Source organism: Primulina tabacum, chromosome 8 (genome assembly GCF_025594145.1).
Source record: "Primulina tabacum isolate GXHZ01 chromosome 8, ASM2559414v2, whole genome shotgun sequence".
Classification (NCBI taxonomy): Eukaryota; Viridiplantae; Streptophyta; class Magnoliopsida; order Lamiales; family Gesneriaceae; genus Primulina; species Primulina tabacum.
In genome coordinates, this window is record NC_134557.1 from 10,969,388 (window position 1) to 10,987,579 (window position 18,192).

General features: G+C 33.5%; 2 protein-coding genes across 2 annotated transcripts; both read left to right on the top strand.

Annotated features, from left to right (window-relative positions):
- The first annotated feature begins 1,653 nt into the window (after positions 1 to 1,653).
- LOC142554568 (U-box domain-containing protein 17-like) lies at positions 1,654 to 2,579 on the top strand. The gene is made up of 2 exons (XM_075665229.1): positions 1,654 to 2,004; positions 2,046 to 2,579. Exons 1-2 carry the CDS (start codon positions 1,654 to 1,656, stop codon positions 2,577 to 2,579), a joined length of 885 nt encoding a protein of 294 aa, XP_075521344.1.
- Positions 2,580 to 10,773: 8,194 nt separating this feature from the next.
- LOC142553731 (thioredoxin-like protein CITRX1, chloroplastic) lies at positions 10,774 to 14,531 on the top strand. Its single transcript, XM_075664188.1, has 4 exons — positions 10,774 to 11,046; positions 11,632 to 11,754; positions 13,661 to 13,741; positions 14,026 to 14,531. Exons 1-4 carry the CDS (start codon positions 10,858 to 10,860, stop codon positions 14,140 to 14,142), a joined length of 510 nt encoding a protein of 169 aa, XP_075520303.1. The 5' UTR covers positions 10,774 to 10,857; the 3' UTR covers positions 14,143 to 14,531.
- Positions 14,532 to 18,192: the final 3,661 nt, after the last annotated feature.

Sequence of the window (18,192 nt, forward strand, 5' to 3'; positions counted from 1 at the left end):
TTTCCACTACAAATGTAACATCAGCATATTTTGGCTTACATTATTAACTCTAAAACTTCTTCATCAACAATGTTGACATGTAATTCTTTCCAAGACGCTTTTTCTAGAAATGAATATTTATTTGCAATTTGATAATAAACTTCATTGGATTGATATTTAACTTCGTACACACAAGTTGAATAAGCTTCAACAAACTAATATATTATAATACTCGAATCAGTATCACATGTGGGATACTATATTTGATCGAATCGTTCCCAATAATAATATCACCACCACAATACAAGAGAATCCAAATTTTATCTAGGAAACAGATTGGAAAAATTTGAAATATAGAATAACATGTCTAAATATTTAGAGAGCAAATAAGATGAAACTGAAAAATAGAGATGTAAAATTTATGAAACTGATATGAAATGTTTGAAAGAACTAAAATTTTTATACCAAAGGCCTATAAATTTTTAAAAATTTTTAGAATAAAAAAGTCGAGAATTTTGCAAAGTTAAAGCATCTAATTGCGGAAAGCTGATTTTTAGGAATTGTGTTGTAGCGTCTCATCCATTATTGTATTTTTAAAATATTGTTTTAGAAAAAATCAATTCACGCGTCTCAACAATTCCACATTTTTCGGACAAGGTGTGTCCGCTGTGTTGTGGACATGGACCAACAAAGAAGTAGGTCTTTGTAGACCCTGGCAGCGTCCGCTACTGCCATCGGCATTTTGTTGTATTTTTGTATTATTACAAATTATATGTATTTTAAAATTGATTTATTTTTAAAATTAATTATAAAAAAACTCACATTTAACTATGTTGTTAGTGAGACGGTCTTACGAATCTTTATCTGTGAGAGGGTCAACCCTACCGATATTCACAATAAAAATTAATACCCTTAACACAAAAAGTAATATTTTTTCATGGATTAACCAGATAAGAGATCCGTCTCATAAAATACGATCTGTGAGACCGTCTCACATAAATTTTTACCTGATTTAAAAGCAAGTCTTCCTAAAATAACGGGAGTTTTCAAGAGGAGTGAATATTTTATAGAATTTTTTAAATATAAAAATATGTTTAATTGATTTTAAAATAAATTTATCAAAATGTACGACAAAGTATGTGTAAATTAATAAGATGAATGGAAAAATTGAAAGGTAAATTAAATTTTTTTGAATAAGGTAAGTTATACGAAATCCATTAACTATCCCAAATCAATCTAATTTTAAAATTTCAAACGAGAACCAAAACCTTTTTTCCAGTCAAAAAAATCCATTGGATAAAATTAGAAGAGTATTATGTGTGAGACTATCTCACGAATCTTTATCTTTGAGAAGGGTCAATTCTACCGATATTCACAATAAAAAGTAATACTCTTAGCATAAAAAATAATAATTTTTCATAGATGACCCAAATAAAAGATATATCTCACAAAATACGATCCGTGAGACAGTCTCACTCAAGTTTTTTCCGCACCAGAAATCAACAAATCTATTACGCATACCTTCTCACTGTATATATATGAGTATGTTTTTTGACACAATAATTTATGGGAGGTCACTTTTATCAAAGTAAGACGATCGTATAGCCCACCCAACAAACAAAAGGATTATTTCTCCAAATCTGTCAAAAAATTTGAGTTTGATGATCTGAAATCATGGAGATTGTGAAGCGGAGAGCGGTGAAATCATTGGTCACGAAGATGAGTTCTGTATTGGAACAGACTCGTATCAAATCCATCTACGAGTTGCGTTTGCTTATGAAAAACGATCCCGACAGCCGCCTCATTATTGATGAGGCGAACGCCATACCCTTGATTGCGAAATCCCTTTATTCTCCGGTGAAGATTCTTCAAGAAAACGCCACTGCGACGCTATTGAACTTGTCTATATCCTGCAAAAAGTTTATCATGTCTTCCCATGGTGTCCTGGATGCCCTCTCCCACACCCTAAGCAACCCGGCCTCCCTTTTCTCGGCCCAGTGCGCCGCCGCAACCATTTTTAGCCTTGTGAGATTTGAGTTCTATTGCCCCATTATTGGTCACAAGAGGATATTATATTTGTGCTGGTGGAGATTGTAAGGAATCATGGATCGGCAGCTCGGTCGATCAAGGATGCTCTTAGAGCCCTTTTCGGGATGGCACTTTATCAGTTGAACCAAGCTCAAATGGTGGAGCTTGGACCCGTTCAGGCTTTGTTTTCATCGATAGTGAAGGATGGAAGAGTGGAACTGATTGAAGATGCCACCGCGGTGACTGCACAAGTGGCAGGGTGTGAGGAGAGCTGGGAGGCATTCAAGAAAGATTCGAGCGTCAGTATTTTGATGGATTTATTGGATAATTCGACGGGTTCGAGTCATCAGACTAAGGAGAATGCGGTTTACACAATGTTGAATTTGGTGCAATGTGGGAGAGAGAAGGTTGTGAGTGAGTTGAAGGGGAAAATAGAAGCAAGGGTGATTGAAGAGATTCATGATGTTGTGGAAAACGATAGCGAAAAGGGTGAAGCTAAGGCCTTGGCACTTTTGAAGATTTTTGATTTCAAGGATGGGCTATCGGAGTCTTTGTCGAGCCACTCATCTTGAAAGTTTGAGGTTTTGCTGTTGTGATTTTCTTGTAAAAATTTTTGGATTGATCTTGTCGTGTTTGTCTGTCATGCCAATTACATCTAATATAACAATGACAACATCACTGTGGTGCAAGGAAAAAATTGGTATATTGTGCTTCGAAGTGCAAGACTTTTCACAATTGGTGTATTGTATAGTTTTTTAAGTGGTTTTATTGTGTCTTTGCTGACTTTATTCTGATACACCACCAATATTGTGAGCACAAGTCCTTAAACCTCTACTAGCTACAATAACTTGTTGTACCTTTTTGTGCATGATTCCTTGAACTTATAATGTGCTTGAATAAGATAAATCGGTTGCTTAACGAATCCTATTTGATAGAACTCTTATATTTTAGTCGTGTCTCAATTTTTCTTCTTGCTACCAATTGTTTAACCGGGAAATTTTCACCTTTTTGTCAAGAAGTTCGTACAAGTGCATTTTCGTTAGAGTAATATGATGTGGGTTGACGTTGATATTGTTGACATAGCCGATATTTGTAAAATGTATACATGGGATATAACAGTGTTCAACATGGGAGTGGTGTTTATGTTAATTCTCTTACACCAGAAGGTGTGCGACGAAGAATGATTCATAGATCAGTGACAGGACATACCATGATTTGGCGCGGTCTCTATTTATGCACTTCATGAATTCATGTATATGGTTATGAAAGCTACTGGTGGATCAATTTTATTGTATGCGTTTATATGTGAATACTTATGTGTTGTGGGTTGACTTTTAAGTTAAGTTCAAATTTAAAGTGATTGGTTAAACTTTTGGCTATTGAATTTTAATGTATCTGATAGGTTTGTGGGTTTTTAATGCGTAAAGATAAAAGTGTAATTTCTGTTTTTAAAATATACTAAAACAGAAATATTAGAAGATAATGATATACACTATTTATATATTGGTTATAGTTCGTTCCATATTCTCTACTTCCATTATAGAAAATAGAATTGAAGAGAAACTGAAAGATCTTCTCAAGGAAGAATGCATAGATCTGGAAAATCAACCACATGTTTGAAAGATTAAGGATTATGATTTCAGTACGCTTCCATTAAAGTTTACAATTGGATTATTTATGATTTAACATGATGAAATCTAGATTTATTTGAATTTTCACAACAAGTGGTATTAAAACCACTCATGTTGAATCATTGATATTTTATTTAAAGTTTATTCATATTCTTTGGCTTCAAATCTAGGTAAAAAAAATTTCTTGGATTTTTTTATGGCTTCAGATTTGGAAGAGAAATTTTGGTTGAACACTATTTTTCAAGGATTCATGTTGATAGTTTCGAATTATGGTTCAGTTTTTTTCAAAACAAATCAGAAATTCGAAACTACAAAGTTGCCGTACAAGTTAACGGCGTTCCAACGCTGAAAAGGCAATTCACTCACGCTCATCCAGTTTTTCCATGTACCAGGACAACAACGAGCACGCGGGGTGCCCATTTAGGGTGCGGGTAGGTGCAAGCACTAAAAGGACCTTTTTGTAGAGATTTATTTATTTTGAAATATAAAATTTTTGGTTTATGTAATATGTATGGATTTTGCTCGACACAAAGGAATTTCAATATTTAATATAATTACATATGCGCTTGTGGTGGTAAAAATGTTATAGTTATTCCGTTTTATATGTGAATAATAAATCGGAATAAAAGAATATTGTTATTTGACATGTTAATTACTATCAGTATTTGACTATTGCGTCAAGATATCAATTACAAGTTAATGTTTTGTCATAAGATAGAATATTAATGGAGTACTTGACATGCTGTTATGAGACTTACATTATTTGAATTTATTGATTATTTATATGTACAAAAAAGGAAAAAAATATTTATGTCAACTCCAAGATAGGTTGAGGGTTTTTAATGTGTAAAGATAAAAGTTTATGTAATTTTTATAAATTCCAAAGATGTAACTTTACTGCATATAAATCTAGGGTATGATTAAAATGTCTAAATTATTATTGTAAATACACCAAATACATGATTATGACATGATTATACTGTTTTTATTTCATGAATTACTACATTGCATATATTTGGGCTTTTAGCAGTATTTCACGCTCGAACAAGGAAGTAAGACCGGGGACATTTTGAGGAAAAATATTTTATTAAATAATTATTTTTAATTATTTAATATATGATGTATTTAGTATGTAATTTTTGAAAAATAGGATTTTATGATATATTTTTCTCATCAAACAATATTTTAAACCGGTAGTCGATTTTTGACAAAATAGAGATTTTTTGGAGGCTCGATAAATGTTTTGGAAAAGGTATTTAAACAAAATATTTTACGTACTCGTTAATAGGTATAATGGGACTGTTATAATATGGTTTTGGGCCCTAAGATGCTACTCCCTTGTATATCAAAAGATATGCCAACTCTTTTACTATTTTCTCCTTCATTTCCACTCCAAAACCCTAGCCCATCCCCTCACTCGGCCGCACCATCACTCACGTCCAACAACAGGTTTTTGATCGATTTTTGCAATGATTTCATAGGAAAAGTTGTCCCGTCCCTCCAGTGTCCGTCTCTCGCATCATTTACGTGGTGCTTCGAGCGTTTAATTGCAAAGGCACGCCCTAAACCTTTGTTTTTCTCATATTTCACACCATGTTACGAATTTTGATTGTAATTACATGATATATTATGAATCTATTGATATGCATTGGTTTTACATAAACATGTGGGATTTTCTTGTCATGAAACTCACATTTTTTATACGGTTGAAGGAGCTGCTAGGGTTTTGTTGTGTAAAAGACAATTTACAGAAGGTTTAGAAAGGTTTAAGGGCTGCGACCATATCTGGAACGTGTCGTGTAGGGGATGCTAGTGAATTCTTCATGACTTGGTTTGTAGAGGTGTTAGACGCATATGGCTTGTGTGGTTGAGGGGTTGTGCCTATGGCTTATGGGCTATGTCCAGAGGGTTTGTAGAGACTCTTGTTATGGTCCTAGATGGGTTAGAACATGCCTGGTATGGTGCAGAGTCATTACTGATCGGGTTCTTTGTTCGCAGGTAGTCAGCGTTGCGGCGCTGCTCTTTGAGCACTGCAGCACTTAGGTCACGACACCTGTAGCGCTGCAGCGCTGGTGAATTGCTCCTAAGCGCTAGTCCAATACATGTGTTTTTAACGATTTTATTAGGCATGGTTCGTTTTGGGGGTTCCGGCAGGTTATGTTGACGTGTCTGAGGTTATAGATGGTTTAAATTGGGTTATACGAGGTTTGGTTAGGAGTCTTTGAACTATGGTTAAAGTTTTATTAAGTTTCGGATTGATTCTGGTTAAAACCAGGATTTCGGTCCAAGTTTTAAAACGAATTATAGAATTTAATGCATGAGCTCGAGTATACGTCTAAGAAATGATTAAAAGTATGTTTTAAGGTTTTTTGATAAGTTTGGATGGATTCGGGTAGAAAGTTTAAGGTCCAGGGGTAAAATGGTCAAATTAAGGTTTCAAAGGCAAAATGGTCATTTCGCACCCGAGTCAAGTTAGCAGTTCTAGCAATGCCCTGATATTGAAAATGCATGCTTAAAATATTTATTGTATATGAATATGGAATTTTTTTTATGAAAATGCTGAAAATACGTTGCATGCTTGTTTTCAAGAAAATGTATGTATATGCATGAAATTTTATAAGTGATGAATATGATAACATGTTTTGAAGAATGTGAGTTGGTTGTGACTAGTACGAACACGAACATGTAAGGGCAATGCTCAGTTGACGGGTGAGAGTTGTGTTGATGTCCCCGCCGCAAGGTACCATAGTTATATGTAAATGAATCCATTGACCTAGAACTGATACGAAAGTCACAACTAATTATCTAAATTCAATAAAGGAAAATGAATACGTATATGATGATACGATATGACCCGATATGTTGATGTTTATGTTTATGCTTTGAAAGATCACAAAACTTACTTTGGTTACAATATTTTTCATTGTTGCATGATATGTATATGTACTTGTTATAACGCTTCAGGTATGTTGAGCTTTTAGACTCAGTAGATGTGATTGATGCAAGTGACCATGTGGATGAAGAGAGTGGAGGCGCTGAAGACTGAGTAGGCTGAGCTGGAGGTGCACGTGAAAACCTGAGGACCTTGCATTTCTTCCTCACAATATGATTTTTGAGACATGGATTAAAAAATTATTTTTATATGTTTATGAATTTTATTATACTGTTGATTTGACAAATTTTTGGAACAGGTTTGAGTTTTTCTTTTAAAACATTAGACACTGAGATTGATTACATTTTCAAGATTTGATAACTGCAGTTATTTTATTCAGTCGTTGGATGGTTTTTATACAATGTAGATTTCGACTTTTCCTTGGATTTATATGGTTATGGTTTCGGCCATTACTTTAAAAAAAATTATGTAGTATTTTAAGTCGTAGACGTTTCCGTGTAATTTCTGTTTTTATGATGAACTAAAACATAAATATCATAAGATAATGATATACACTATTTATATATTGGTTATGGTTCTCGGACCGTGAACTATCACGTTCCATATTCTCTACTTCCATTATAGAAAATAGAATTGAAGAGAAACTGAATGATCTTCTCAAGAAGAATGCATAGATCCGAAAAATCAACCACGCGTTCTAAATGATTAAGGATTATGACTTCAGTACGCTTCTGTTACAGTTTACAATTTAATTATTTATGATTTAACATGATGAATTCTAGACTTATTTGGATTTCAACCAACAAGTGATATCAGAGCCACTCATGTTGAATCATTGATATTTTATTTAAAGTTTATGCATATTGTTAGGCTTCAAATTATAGCATGATCGACTTGGCCACCCTGGGGCAACAATGATGCGCAAAATAATAATTAACTCACATGAAAACCCTCTAAATAACCAGAAGATTCTTTTATACAATGATTATCCATGTGTAGCTTGTTCACAAGGAAGAACTAATTATAAGACCTTCTCCTACAAAGGTTGATCTTGAAATCCCAACATTTTTGGAGAGAATTCATGGAGATATTTGTGGGCTTATACACCCATCCTGTATCTTGATTGATGCATCTACTAGATGGTCATATGCTAGTTTGCTTTCAACTCGAAATATAGTTATTGCTAGATTATTAAATTACAAGCTCAATTTCCAGATTATACAATCAAGACAATTCGTCTTGATAATGCTGTTGAGTTTAAATCGCAGACATTTAATGATTATTGTTTGTTAATAGGGATTTCAGCTGAGCATTAAGTTGCCCATGTTCATACACAAAATGGCTTAGCAGAGTCATTTATTAAACGTTTACAATTAATTGCTAGACCATTACTGATGAGAACAAAACTTTCATCATACACGTGGGGCCATGCCATAATACATGCGACATCATTGATTCGTATCAGACCAACTAATTATCACCAATACTCACCCTTACAACTTTCTTATGGTCGAGAACCTGATGTTTCTCACCTTCGAGTATCTGGTTGTGCAGTACAAGTCCCTCTTGCACCTATATGATGAACCAAATGGGTCCACAACGTAGACTTGTGATCTATGTGGGATATGATTCACCATCTATCGTTAGATAATTAGAACCTTTAACCGGAGACTTGTTTACTGCGAGATTTGCATATTGCCACTTCGATGAGTTGGAATTTTCAAATCTAGGGGAAATAAAGTTGTATCCCGCAGAACAACAAAAGGTTCGTTGGAATGAGAAAACATTATCTCTCGAAATAATCAATGTGAGCAAGAAGTTGAAAGAATCATTCACTTGCAAAGAATTGCAAATGAATTGCCCGATATTTTTGTTAATTCAAAGAATGTGACAAAATCACATATACATGCAGAGAATGCCCCTATAAAATTGATGTCCCCGTAGGACCAGCTACTATTCAACCTACAAATGAATCTAAAATACGCCAGATGTGTGATCGACCAATTGGTTCTAAGGATGTTGTACCTCGAAAAAGAAAGGTACAAGAGAAAGAAAATTCAAAAGCTCCAGAAAAAGCAATCTTGGATGATGCAGTAAGAGAAATCAATGAACTAAACTTAGATAATATTATTCCTGAAGAATCAAATCCTCATGAAAATAATGAGACTTCAACAAATTATATATCATCTCGAAAATTGTGGGATCAAAATAACACAATTGTTTACAATGTTTTTGTCCTAAATGTCGTCCTTGACATCATACACAATGAAGACCCAGAACCACAATCCGTTAATGATTTTCAACAAAGAGATGATTGGCCAAAATGGAAGGAGGCCATACAAACTGCATTAGACTCATTAGAAAAACATGAAGTGTTTGGACATGTAGTTCAGACACCTGAAAATGCAATCCCGGTAGGATACATATGAGTTTTTGTACAAAAGAGAATGAAAATGGTGAAATTGTAAGATACAAGGCCCGATTCGTAGCCAAATTTTCTCGCAGAGACTTGGAATTGACTATGAGGAAACATATTCACATGTGATGGATGCCACTACTTTTCAATTCCTAATTAGTTTAACAGTATCAGAAAGTCTTGATATGAGACTTATGGATGTGGTAATTGTTTATCTTTATGGTTCACATGATATACTATATATATATATATATATATATATATATATATATATATATAGTTCTGAAAGATTCAAGCTATCGAAAGAAAATGGTGAAGCACCCAAATCTATGTTATCAATAAAACTGCACAAGTCCTTATATGGATTAAAGGAATTTGGTCGCATGTAGTATAATTGTCTTAGTGAATATTTGTTGAAAAAAAGGTACACAAATAATGTTATTTGTCAATGCGCTTTTGTAAAAATAACAGATAAGGGTTTTGCAATTGTGGCAGTATATGTTGATGACCTAAATCTTATTGGCACTCCAGGAGATGAAAAATGAGTTTGAGATGAAAGATTTAAGAAAGACAAAATTTTGTCTCGGATTGCAAATTGAACATTTACAAGAGAGAATATTTGTTTATCAATAATCATATAAAGAAAAGATATTAAAGCACCTTTACATGGACAAGGCACACCCATTAGCATCACCAATGTTTGTTTGATCACTTGATGCTAACAAAGATCCTTTTCGACCATTTGAAAATGGAGAAAAAATCGTCGGTCCAGAAGTACCAAATCTAAGTGCGACGGGGTATTATCATATCTCCCAAATTGTACTCGCCCATATATATCATCTTCTGTTAATCTTTTAGCAAGATATAACTCATGTTCAACCCGAAGACATTGGAATGGTGTAAAACACATATTTCGTTATTTTCGTGGTACAACTGATATGAGATTATTTTACTCAACAAAATCAAAGTCTTCTTTAGTTGGATATGCAGATGCAGAATATCTTTCTGATCCACATAAAGCTAAATCACAGACATGTTATGTGTTTACACGAGGAGACACTGCTATATCATGGAAGTCGGTGAAAAAATCCTTAACAACGACGTCTTCAAATCACTCTGAGATCATTTCAATGCATGAAGCAAGTCGAGAGTGTGTGGTTGAGATCCATGAAACAATATATTCAAGAATCGTGTGGGTTGCCAACAACCAAAGATAGCCCGACAGTAATATTCGAAGATAATGCAGCTTGCATTGCACAATTAAAGGGAGGCTATATCGAAGGTGATAGAACAAAGCATATTTCACCAAATTTCTTCTATACACATGAGGTTAAAAAAATGGTGATATTGGCGTCCATCAAATTCACTCTAGTAACAATGTAGCAGACTTATTCACAAAAGTATTGCTAACTTCAATATTCAAGAAATTAGTGCAAAAGACAATGATGCATTAGTTGAAGGATCTTAGATGATTGAGATCATGTGGAATATCTATTGTTGTACTCTTTTTTCTTCGTTCAGTTTTTTCTATTGGGTTTTACTAATAAATTTTTAATGTGGCAACATTTAACCCAACATCTCTTAGAAATAATTTGTTGATTCGATAATCATCTAAGAGGTGTTAATAAAATATTGTAGATAATTATTGAGATAAGATTTATATTTTATGATGTTAACAACTATTGAAACTCTGTAAATTTACTCTATGAATACATATCTCAAATAATTAATAATATATTTCAAATCATCCTCTCTTCTTCATATTCTCCAATATTTCCAACCATTCCATTTATCTCCTGTTTTTTTTTTAATAATATAAATCTCCTGTTTTTGGGTTGTATTGAATTTATCCAAATCCTCCACCTATCCGAGCAAAATCTCACACTCGTCTCCTTCGTTGCTCCAATATAATGCAAGCTGCCATCTTCTCATTCCACACTGCACCTCCATTTCCGCCCCTCTCCTTCAATACCCTTCAACCGAACAGTACTCTGTTTTTCCAACCCAACGTTAGGGACAGACCCTCTTCTCTAACATTTTCAAGAAGGCTGTTATGTAAACCCCCTGCTGGGAAATACCTCAGTGATGACTATCTTGTGGTATCTATCTACACCTTTTCATTTCGTTTCTTGATATGGGATTTCGTTTTGTTTTTGAATTTTTTGACTTCTTCGATGTAAAGTTTCCATTTTTACTTTTATGGTTCTGGGATTTTGTGTTTTTTGCTCTTTTTTTTTAAAAATAATTATTACTGGCTGTTGGGCGGAGTGAATTATGTTGTTGTTGAGAATGGAGTGCAGAAAAAGATGGTGATTTATCTCGGAGTTTTTAAATTTTTTTGAACATAAATAAATGCTTTCTAGTGCCATTTTGCTAGATTTTTCTTTTTTGTATCCAATATAAAAGACTTTCAAGATGCCACTAAAACCAATTTTATTTTTCTTTTCTTTTCAGTTACCAAGCCTAATCTAAAAATATAATTTTTAATCCCTTTGATGTCCGGTCGAGTAAATCTTTAATCCCTTTGTTTTTAGCATTCACTAGAGGTGACAGGTTCATTAAAGTGGCAATTTCCCACATCAAATAATATCCCACATCAAATAATATCATTATTTTTCGTGTTTGTCTAGGTTAAAATGTCCGGTTTGTTCTCTCTTATATGAATGTTTTGATTTTTTTTGCAGAAAAAGATATCCGCAGAAGATCTTCAAGAGCTGGTGAAGGGGGAGAGAAAAGTACCACTTATCATCGATTTTTATGCCACATGGTGTGGTCCTTGTGTTTTGATGGCTCAAGAACTGGAAATGGTATGCTTTGGTTCTACTTGATATGAGCAGAGAATTTTATCTTGAATTATGTTTCATTATGTTTTTTTTTTCCGTGTGTAATGTGTAAAGAGTTGTTTTAATTAGTTGGAAAGAGTCATTTTCTAAGGCTACACATGTTTCTTAGATTCCAAATTTCTTTTGCTTGAAGTAAGTGGTTCCGTACTTGAATTAGAAATATTGCTGTTCATGAATCTGGATCGTAGATTAATGAATCTCTCTTAAGAGTTTGACATAATCTCATGTTGCATCTTATTGTATGGAACTTATTTCTACAGAACTGGTTGTTTAATAATCTACGAGTAATGAAACATTGTGACCGTGGAGCACTGGTGTGGTTGCTTATCATGCTATTTTCGGTGGAGTAAATTTGCCTATGGAGAAACAGGAGAATTATGTCAATTATAATTATTAAAACTGTCACCTAATTAGCTTTCTTTTGCTTTGAAATAATTTGTGTAACTAGCACGACAAGCGAAGGAGCAAGTGCTTGTTTTTTCTGGGTTTCTTTTTTTTCTGGCTTGGGTTTGATTTGTTTATAGCTTGTAGGAGTTTGGTTTGTTTTATAGAACGCAAGTTTAGGGCACCTTTAAGTTCATAAAATTTTGATGCCAGACAAACTTGGTTCAGTAAGCCAATAGTTCCAAACGCAGTGCAATTAAATAAAGCACCACAACTTCAGCTCATATCTGGCTTGTTCAAGAACTTGTTGGAAATCGTTTATAAATTTCAAACATCATCTCATGCTCTGTCATGAACGATCCAGCGCATAGTGAGCGCACGGTGATGCAGTCCGAAACCAACAACATCATATATGAAATACCGAAGATTCACACTTGAGAAATTTCGAGCTGTTGCTTAGTCAATTGGAGTCATGGGAGTTTATCCCATGTAGGTAATCCGTTAGGTTCAATTTGAATAAAAAGGTTTATCCCATGTGGGGGCAATCCATTAGCTAGACAGTTTTATCTTTCAAAATTCATAATTGATGTTTAAATAACTCTTTCATTGAAATAAAGAAGCAAGCTGTTAAATTTTATTTAGTTTCTCATTATTGTGGAGATCGTGAGGTTCTCTCAATCGAGCCTCAAACACTCGTTCAAAATAGGTAGATACGGAAGGAAACAGTCAAGAACAAGAATAAACAACACTCTACACTCGTGTTCATCGGCCCTAACTCGATCCTTATCCCGCTCACATAACATGCTCTCTCACACGTGATTACTTGGTTGTGTATATTACTTTGATAGCCCCTTGCATTCTAGCCATGTCACTGTATTTGCTAAATAAGGAGTGAAACAACCTCGCATAAGCAATCCATATTGTAGAGCAGATATGAGTATTTGGCTGCTGTACATGGAAAATTCAGACCAGTTTGATCTTCATAACTTACGGAAGTTCAAACTTTTCGACCATGACCAGAACTTCTTGTGCATTTAGTTATTGTGTTTTCCCGTTGTTTCTCGTCGATGTGTTGACCTTTTCATAATGTGGACAGTTATATATCCATACTATATTGAATTCTTTTGGGTTAATAAATTTACTTTTTAATTCTCAAGAAACCTCATGTGGACCTGACTCAATCAATGGCTTATGCATGGTTTTTGAGACTCGAATAAAAAAAAATATAGATAAATTTACTTTTTAATTCTCAATAAACCTCATGTGGACCTGACTCAATCAATGGTTTATGCATTTTTTTTAAGACTCAAATAAAAAAAACTGTGGAGGAAAAGCGATTGTTGGATGTTACTGCAATGCCCAGAGAGAATAAAATTGCCAACTTTCAGGCTGCTAGTTTTGAGAATGGCATATTAAACATGTTTATATTCTTGATAATGATGCTTGAGATCTTCAGTTGATTTTACTCTCAATTTGTGTACGTCAGCTTGCAGTTGAATATGAAAACAACGCATTAATCGTAAAGGTCGATACAGACGATGAATATGAATTTGCACGTGACATGCAGGTACTCTACTTGCTATATGTAACGAGTTTTTCTTAACTGCATAAGTTTGTCCATTTATCAAAGTATATTGTTAGAAAATGACTTACTCTTCAATCGTTCAGCTGAAATTCCTGAAGGTGTGCCGTCTTTTATGTGTCAATTATGTTTGTTCTTATGAATTATCCGTATGAATGAGCGGTTATATAGCATAGCTTCTTCAGGAAGAACATAGCTGAACAGTTTGTTCTCACGAACTGCGTTCACGAAGAAAGTATAGAATAAGAAAACGATATAATGTGTTGCAGGTTCGAGGATTACCAACACTGTATTTTCTGAGTCCGGATCCAAATAAAGACGCTATTAGAACAGAAGGGCTCCTCCCGATACAGATGATGCGTGATATAATCGATAATGAATTGTGAAATGACACGGTTAATGTTCCTCCTTGCTATCATCGCAGTCCTCATTCTCGTGAAGTCGAAATTTTAAAAAAAATTCAAGAACAGGTTTCAGGTGAGAAGATTGTTATCTATTAAGTCCATAATGATATTTCATGTTTCATGTATGCAGAGATGAAGGACAAGACTGAATTTCGATCATTGAAGTTGCTTATAGAGTTTTTCTCATTACCAAGTTTATGTTTGTTCCAAAACCAAAATTATATGATGTTTGGGAAATATTGTCAAAATATATTAGATAAAAAAAACCAGCATCTGAAAAACCTGAAAATCTCTATTAGATCATTAAAAAAAAAATTAGATTAATGTACACGATTACCTAAATCTGCAAAAATTGGCAATTCTTAGAATCATATGGTTAGTTTTTGAGTAGGTATATTGTGAGACGGTCTCACGAATTTTTATCTGTGAGACGTGTCAATTCTACCGTTATTCACAATAAAAAGTTAATATTCTTAGTATAAAAAATAATATTTTTTCATGAATGACTTAAATAAGATATCCGTCTCATAAAATACGATCTGTGAGATCGTCTCACACAAGTTTTTGCATAGTTTTTTATATCCTTTTTTTTCTAAGATCTTTTAATTCATAAATAAATATATCAAGAAGAAAAAATAGTGTAGAAAATTTTATTTCTATTTTGTAGTCAAATTAACAATTTTCGAAATGGCCCCATAAATAAACACTACAATACCAATACCAAAATCAATGCACACTACAACGATAAAGTAGCCCATCAATATATAAATTCGTCTTGTCATTCTTGTTAACGTATTAGGGGTGTTTAACTAAGTAGTGGTTCGATTTTAGATATATCATATTTTATCGGTTTACAAAATTTCAAATCAAATCATTAATTATTTATAATGAAACGATGCATTTTGGTTTGGTTTGGTTTGGTTTGGAAAAAATTAGTAATTGACACTCGATAGAAGTTACGCGAACATTTTATTTGATTGTGGGCTAGAATTATTATAAGTATAATATCATAAATTAAAATACTTAAACAAGTTAGAATTATTAAATTTATAAAATATCAAATTTTTTATGAGTAGGTCTCTTGTGAGATGGTCTCACGAATCTTTATCTGTCAGACATGTCAATCCTACCGATATTCACAATAAAAAGTAATACTCTTAACATAGAAAGTAAAACTTTTTCATGAATGATCAAAATAAGATATCTATCTCACAAAATACGATCCGTGAGACCGTCTCACACAATTCTTTGTTTTTTTTAGAGTTTTCGTTTATTTGTGCTAAAATATGAGAAGTAAATTCTCAATGTAATTTGACTGTAGACAAAGTGCACTGAAATAGAAGCCAAAAATCAAATAAATTATTTCTATATGTATTTGGGCTAAAATCGTGTAACCCAATAATATTGTGCAAGCCCAAGACCAAGCCCATTAATTAAATTAATTGTAAGAAGATTAGTAGCCCATAGACTATACAGGAAGCCCATTAAGGAGGAAGCCGATCAAGGATTTGAAACAGTTTGAATGTGTCGAACAGCGTGCAAGCGGGAAGAGATCGACATAGTAGATCAAGAGACAACTCAACATTGCTCAAAACAACAAATTTTATGCAAATTTCAATCTTACATATTTAAGCATTAGTCAGTTTCAAGTTCATTTACATGCATTGTGCGTATTCGTCATTCCAGATTTCAACAAACTTTACTATAATTTTTTTTATGTTTTGATAATTCTTACATATTCGGGAAGTTTATTTCTTCAATTTATATTCCTTTAATTTTTGTTTTTAACGTGATATTTTTTTTTATATAAGTAAACTTACAATTAAATTTGGTTTCTTACGTCATTTGAATTCCTATATGTTAAATATTTACTATTTTCATTCAACTTGGTGCATTTGCATATGAAATGCTGCATATTATACCAATTTTCTTCAAACAAAAATTGGCATGCCCACTGAAAACAGTAATATTCCTTCCAAAAATGAAAGAGAATGTCAATCCAAGAAGTATGGAGTCTCAGCCAAACCAGGAGAAAACTCAAATTTCACGGTCAGAGCAACCTAATGATGAATGATAAAATGAGGAGTTAGATCCTCATCAGGGTCTTATTTCAGCTACATATACTCAAGTTTCAAAAAATTTGATAGAGAAGTTGACTGCTATGAATTTGGAGGAGACGTCACAAGAAATGTCCAAAGCAATGTCTGATGCTGCTTTTGTTTGCTTGAAGACTTTCATGGGTAAACATAACCGATCCACCCAGGAAGAACAAAACACAAATGACAAGGAAGTAAACCAAGGGAGCAATCAACTTGAGGAACTTGATCAAGAACTGGGGAGTTCAAAGGCTGGTAAGTCTCACCGCCCGATGTTTACAATCCGCAATCAACATGAAGAAAGGAATACACCACTACATAGAAGAGAAGAAGTTGTCAGTTGGAGAGTTCAATCATACTCAGATAATAACAGGGTGGCAAGTTCAAGGCAAGTATATAGTGTAACTAATCTTGTATATCAACCTAGAGTATCTGAAGTGTTGGGGATCATGTATCTCGCATCCAATGTACAACAGAGGTTTAATTTTTTGTATTTTATCATATAAAATAATTGGATGCTCGTGTGATCAATTCTTGCATATTAATAAACATCAATATGGAATTTAAGAAATATGCCTCCAAACAATTCATGTTTCAGATTGACACCAACTATTCCGATCTTTAAGCGGAGATAACTCTTCTTTTAAATCACTACGAACAAAACTCCCCTTCTTGATCTCATCGTGAACTCCTCAATCAATTCCAATATTTGATTGTTAGAGTTAGCGCCCAGCAAGCCAACTTATTGCTTTAGATTTATTGACACTTATGTAATAAACAATCTTTATTTTAATAATAACAAATTATGACATTTATTTTATATGTATACTTACATAAGTTGCATAGTTAAAGACCTTAAATATACTATGATACAATGAAGTTGTACGTGTCATGTTGATCATGAAACACATTTTAGTTACCTTATATTCTAAACTATTTCTTAGTCAAATCAGCAGCCTAAAATAAAGATAAAAGTCGCTCGAGCTCGAGACTAACATCAATGATGTTATGCACCATGTTTCATTGGTATGAGTATGGATATGTACAATAAGGCATATGAGTGCTCATATGATGAGTAACTGAACAACCATTCCTCGGACTTTTCAAGTAGTTATCACTTATCGTGTGGATTAGTCCTTAGTTATGATCATAAACCATTAATCATTTGACGCTGAATAATATAGAGGCTTTATGTACTAGTGCTGCACTTTGACTCGTTTATCAAATCTGTGAGAGTCATCAAGTGACGAGATTGGATGTAGTTTTGACATACATAAGTGCCGACATTTTATTCGAGGATTCACCACTCACTTACGGATGTGGATAACCGATGTAATCTGATAAGTTAATAGTGTAAGCAATATCTAGCTAGAGTATGAGACATGCTTTAGTGGAAAGTGTTTCTCCAGTTGCACACACGATGACACTATGAATATTCAAAGATACGTCACATCATTGTACCTAATTATAATCTACTAGTTCTTCAAGGCACTATTAGTAATATCTAGGGGATCATGGGGACTAGACGATCTTACCATGATCTGATGTGTGTAGTAAGAAATGTATTATGATATTCTTATGATCAATGAATTGATGCATAGAATGTGAGGGTAAGCCCGTATAAAAGATAAATGTTATCTCGAATAACATTAGTTATGAACTCACGGCTAACTGTATCTCTGAACTATTGAGAATCACATATGTATTGGATTATGTGTTCCCGTTGTGATAGTCAAATTCAAGAAGTTGAATTTAGTGATTTAGTTTGATTGAGATCGAACATATGACTTATAAATGTGTTTATAGTAAGATTCTATATTTGGAAGTTGTGAGAGTTGGCATGATTATTAAATTTGCTGGGAGAGCCTAAAATTTAGGAAGCATTCCAAAATTGACAGCTGCAAAAAATGAGCTATTGGAAATTTTGATTTTGAAG